Source organism: Sander vitreus, chromosome 3 (assembly GCF_031162955.1).
Source record: "Sander vitreus isolate 19-12246 chromosome 3, sanVit1, whole genome shotgun sequence".
NCBI lineage: Eukaryota > Metazoa > Chordata > Actinopteri > Perciformes > Percidae > Sander > Sander vitreus.
The window spans coordinates 9,038,548-9,044,502 of record NC_135857.1 but is presented as its reverse complement, the minus strand read 5'-3'; the positions used below and the strand labels follow the sequence as shown (position 1 = coordinate 9,044,502).

At 39.3% G+C, this 5,955-nt stretch overlaps 1 protein-coding gene across 3 annotated transcripts in view; it reads left to right on the top strand.

Annotated features, from left to right (window-relative positions):
- The first annotated feature begins 3,586 nt into the window (after window positions 1–3,586).
- The window catches only part of aplp2 (amyloid beta (A4) precursor-like protein 2), a 96,460-nt gene continuing 94,091 nt past the window's right edge, over window positions 3,587–5,955 (top strand). Inside the window, exon 1 of one of the 3 annotated variants that reach the window (XM_078245887.1) lies at window positions 3,587–3,921. In XM_078245887.1, coding sequence (XP_078102013.1) covers window positions 3,850–3,921 — 72 coding nt within the window. In that variant the 5' untranslated portion in view covers window positions 3,587–3,849. The remainder of the gene's footprint in view (window positions 3,922–5,955) is intronic. The other 2 variants (XM_078245886.1, XM_078245885.1) reach the window with 2 other exon arrangements.

Here is a 5,955-nt window from a genome sequence, read left to right as displayed (position 1 = left end):
ATAATCTGCCTAGCAACACGCAGGAGCGTGGCTTCTGATTGGTGTTTATTTACTCTGGAGAAAAAACAATTTAGGTTAATTTAAAACATTATCTTCAACAAAAAGCCTATATAGTCGTCGGGATTTAATAATAATATATTGAAGAGGTTAGCGCTAACGTGTTTATTAATCGTGGTCATCATAACTTAATGATCAATTTTAGTGGAGCCAATCAGAAAAATGAAACACCCAAGTCGCCCAATTGAAATGTAAGCTGTTGTTCAATAATTGTATTTGATCTACTGTTATTTTATAATTATAGTTTATTATTCTACTTAAGGTAGCATTGCTATCTTAGGCTCACGTTACTTATGCTTCAAACATGTTTCTTTCTATATCTTAAACTCATTTTTTCTGTAAAAACAAAAAGGTGGAGATGACAGGAGACGACGGTTAACCGAAATCTAAATCACCTGTGTTTACTACCCTCTGGTGGCCACTAAGAGGAACTGCACCATTACATTTATCAAGTTAGCGTCAATGCAGACATGACAGTATACTTTCGATGAATACTTTTAAAATACAGTTGCCAAACTGACGCAACCAGACAAAAGTAATCGTGTATCTTAATACTGATTATGTATTTATTTATTTTTTATCCAGACGTCGCAATAAGGACAAATAATTATGCTGGTACCATGATAGCATACTTTCATTTCCGGTTGGTATTTTCAAAACACCAACCGGATTTTCAAAATACAGTGAAATAACAAAAATTAAATGAGACCAAACTCAAGAAATGAGGGAAATTGTCGTTTTATTTTAGTCTCTATTGGTCATAGTTGGAGATTACAATTTACAGTGAGTAACTAGAATTAGCTACATTTTACTGGCGTCAAGTTAGACACAATAGTATAAATTGACTTCCGGTAAAGTGCTCGTAACTACATGACTAAGGGAAGTTTCTATAATACACCAATACAATGAATGTTGTGGACAGCATTGCACTAGTATACTGCACTCATTACATTATGTTTGTTTAGGATAAATTGAGTGAAAAGTGGTGTTGGATACCATTAAATGAATAAAGTAAATGTTAAGTAATGAAGTAAATGTTTCCTATAGCCAAAAAAAAGGCAAAGTAACACTTCCATAAATAGAGTTTGGCCTATATTCTCACTGGACCTCTGTTACCTGGGGGAGCTAAAATGGAGAACTAGTTCTCTGCTCTGTTTTTTTCCAGAGGCTTTTTAACTGAGGGATCTTGGGATCAAACTGACACGTCCCGAGATCAGACTTACAGTAACATGTGCAAATTCAGCTTGTTGAAACACATCTACTGGGTGATGTTTTCCAACATTAATAACCACTCTGAGTGCCCTGCCTGAAGCAAAGATCAAATTTCCATGATGCTTTTTTTAATAAGCCATCAGAGAGAAATAACTGACAATTCATGAAGAAAGAAATGAGTTGGAGACAACATAATCAAATCACTGAAGGCTGAAGGTGTGTGTGTGTGTGTGTGTGTGTGTGTGTGTGTGTGTGTGTGTGTGTGTGTGTGTGTGTGTGTGTGTGTGTGTGTGTGTGTGTGAGATTTCCCAATCACAACCAATTGAAGAACGAAAATGAAATATTTGGCCATCACATTATCTTCAAAACAAAGACAATCTTCCCTCTATTTGGATCATTTGCTCAGTCTTTATTCATCTTTCTCCTCATAATGTATAATGTCCAGAATATATATATATATATATATAATTTTGTATTTTTTTTGCCACCTTGGACTCTCTTTCACTGACTTTTTATTGTATAGATCAATCAAGCAATCAAAACAATCAGTATTCATTAGTTGAGTCCTAGTTTACTTTATAACTATGTTTCTTATTATATAAGCTGATTGTATCTTTTGTTTGTAAAATCTTACTCTGCAAACTAAATACAGCTGTCAGATAAATGTAAGAGTCCTAAAAGGTATATTATTAATTACACATGAATATTTGCTCCCGAATTAGTAGCATCAAATGGAAATATTTATGTAAAGTACAAGTACCTTGTACTTAAGTACGCTACTTGATTACATGTAGCCTTGTTACTTTCTTTGCCGCAAAGTATGTAGTAGCCAATGGTGGAAGACGTATTCAGATCCTTTACTACAGTAAAAGTACTAATACCACACTGTTAAAATACTCTGTTACAAGTAGAAGTCCTGCATTGAAAATGTTATTTAAGTAAAAGTCTGTAAGTATCATCAGGAAAATCTACTTCAAGTATTCAAAGTAAAAGTACTCAATGCAGAAAAATCCTCCCATTTTAGAAAGTGTAAGGGATCCAAACAGTTGTGTGTTTAATGTTCTAATCATTTCAGCTGGACTTGTAGGCAGTTATATTGTTGGCTGGTTTCATTTATAATAAAACATCAGATGTGATGTGTTTTGTGTGCAGAAATCCTAATGTGTAAAGTAACTAGTAACTAAAGCTGTCAGATGAATGTAGTGGAGTAAAAAGTACAATATTTCTCTCAGAAATGTAGCGGAGTACAAGTAGAAAGTGGCATGAAAAGAAAAGACTCAAGTAAAATACAAGTACCTCAACATTTGTACTTAAGTACAGTACTGGAGTAAATGCACTTAGTTACATTCCACCACTGGTAGTAGCCTAACTACAGCTTACATGTAACATTATTTGATATGATATTTGACTCTACATCCCACACTAGACACGTTCTGCTCTGCTCTGTTATAGTTGCTGTTACCACACCACTGGGTCACTCTGCTCTCTGGATCTGGCTACTGTTTGTATTCTGCTAACATTGTCATTTTGAGTCTAATTGTTTTCCCATAGTTTCTACTTTTATTCTTTTCTTATGTTTATTTTATGAACTTCTAATTATTTTGGTGATTCTATTTGTACCTCGCTCTATGTAGCCTAGCTGTAGGCTACTTATTTCTGTCATTGTGCTGCAGCAACACCCACATTTCCCCACTGGGGATCAATTAAAAGGCTTATCTTATTTTATCTGTAATCTTATTTTATCTTATCCTATCCTTTCCTGTATAATCTTATCCTATCTTATCTTCATTTTTTGTTTCTACTTTATCTTTTGTTATAGGCTATAGGCTATTGCATTTTTGATACCTGATATTTTATTGTTATTTATGTCGAGCACAGTACCGGAGGAGGCAACAGAGCATTTCACTTCACAATGTAAAGATATTTTGAGTATGTGACAAATAAAACCTGACACTGAAAATATCACCACTAAATGAATAAAGAATGGAAGGAAGAGCCACATATGTGTATAAAGCACAGAACGTGAGGCCTATATGCACCTTCCACCACTGTAGCTCATACAAACAGATGCTTTAATGTAGGTATTATTATAAGCCTGTTATTATTATAAGTCTGTTATTATTAGCCTATACTGTGTATCACAGGCTAGTGTTTGTACAGTCAATGAGCAGGTAGAAAATCCAGATTAATTGTGTTTTATGGTTGTTTCTGTAGCCGGCCGCCTGGCGGCGCACTGCGCTCTGCTCTGTGGATCGGCTGGGAGGGAGGGAGAGAGAGAGGTAGGGAGAGAGAGAGAGAGAGACAGGGAGGGAGGAGGCAACAGAGAGAGCAGCCGCGACACACAGTCCACATTTCCAGAGAGACCGACACTTAGGCTCAGACTCAGTCTACTACCGACATTCTCTGTCTAGCCCGGGTAACAAAACAAGCGGAGCCGGACGCGTCCCGCTCTCCTGGATAGATTCTCACATCACTCCCAGGACTCCATTAGCTCTTTATTCTCCCGGACGGACGTCAGCTTCCCCGCAGAGCTCCCAGGATATAAGTTGTTCCCAGTAGCAGAACCGGAGATCCTGGAAGATGGGTTCAGTCCCGGCCATATCTGTCCTTCTTTTGGGCATTGTGGTTCCAGCGCTGGCCGGCTATATTGAGGTATGTAATCTGACATGCTTTCGGATTTTATTCCGTGCCAGGCTAGTCTGACTCGGATCACAACACATGTGTGTTGAAAAAGCAAATCTTTCTGGCCTGCTGTGTACCTATATTTGTCCTCTCTTAACATGAGGCATGTGTGGCTATAAGCTTTTTTTTATGTCGCTGCGTGTAACTGTACATTTCTGTTGGGCTTTGACTTCTTCCTCCCGACACATTCCCACACAAGCAGCGGAATGAAACGGATAGATGTCCGTTCCTAATCAAAGGATTTTCATACTACTTTTGTCATAGGCTATAAGGGGTTTAACGTGTTCATAAAGGCTGATCTATTATCAGATCTAGTTAAATATTAATGAGCTTGCTTTCAGGTCACTTTTGAGCACTGACTGCAGTTTGTTGGTTGAGTTGAACAATGTGCGGCCCCCGGAAGCTGCCGTAACAGGAATTACAGCAGGGTTTGCTGCAGAGATCAGATGAAAGACAGCACGCGCTTTGTCAGGCCTTTGGGGACACACTGGCCCTCTGCAATGGATCACAAAGTGTGTCCTTCCTGCTCTGTCACAGTTGCATCCATCTCGTTTGTGTGTGTGTGTGTGTGTGTGTGTGTGTGTGTGTGTGTGTGTGTGAGGAAATCCTTTACCTAGGTATTCAATCTCCAGCTGCTCCTGTCAACAGGTTGGCCCCCTGTGGTGCAGGCTGGCCCCTGTTTTTACTACAGTGTCATTTAATGTCTTTGTAGTCCTCATTACAATTTGAACCATCACAGTAGCCTGCTGCACACGAGTCTAGGGCTGCAACTAACCATTACTTTCATTGTTGATTATTTTTTTTGTCAAATATTTTCTCGATTAATCGATTTTAGTTTGTAGAGTTTGGTCTCTAAAATGTCAGAACATGGTGAGAAATGTGGACCGGTGTTTCCCAAAGCCCAAGATGACGTCCTCAAATGTCTCGTTTTGTCCACATTTCAAAGATGTTAAGTTTACCGTCACAGAGGAGGGAAGAAACTAGAACGTATTCACATTTAACAAGCTGGAATCAGAGAAGTTAGAATTTTTTTTCTTCATAAAACATGACTCAAACCGATATGCAGGTCCTCCTGTACAAACACACACGCGCACACACGCGCACACACGCCTTACCTACCTAATGCCCTGTTTTCCTGCTGGCTCACCAGTTATTGTCCCTGAACACTGAAGCCTGCAGTGTCAGACTGTGTGTCATGGGATAACAATGCACCCATTCTCAGAGCAAACAGCCCGCCCCCCCCCCACACACACACACACACACACACACACACACACAGGGTAAACACAAGTGTTTCTGCTCACTGCCGAAGTAATCATGACAAAACATTTGAACAAGACATCTCCTGCAAAGTGGCTGGTTATGAGGTAATGTTTCTCTCTCTCTCTCTCTCTCTCCCGCGTTTGTGACAAAAACCTTGGCCATTTCGAGGCAGTATTGGCTGGCATTGTGCGGGGGGGGGGTGCAAATAATGGTTATTATGTCCCCAACCGAATCTGTGCTGCTGCACTCTGTCTCTCTACAAAGAGCTGTCCCCTCTGCAATGATTGCCTCCTCAGTCAGCCCTCCTCACCGCAGAGACGCGCTGATCGATACCGGACAGACTCTCCTGAGATGATTAATGGATGAAATCAATGAATTTTCCTGATCAGTCACCCAGATTAAATTGAGAAATGTATGGTGGCTGCTGTGCGCCTTGACTTTGACCCGCATGATGAGGAATCCTGTGGTTTAATCAATGGCTGTCCTCAAGGACAAGGCTTTTTCCTTTGTTTGACATGGCGTTTTTTATTTGCAGTAAAACGCCACATGGATAGAATATGGATATTCATATCCCTTTTTTTTTTGCCCTTAAATGCACACTGTCTACAGGAAACTTAATACTTATGTGGAAATAAAGAACCACCTGAGTATACAGTACATCTGTAGGGGAAAACACAAATATGAACACCTTTTGAGTTGGAGAAAGAAGAGAACAAATCCAACAAGATGACTATATTGATA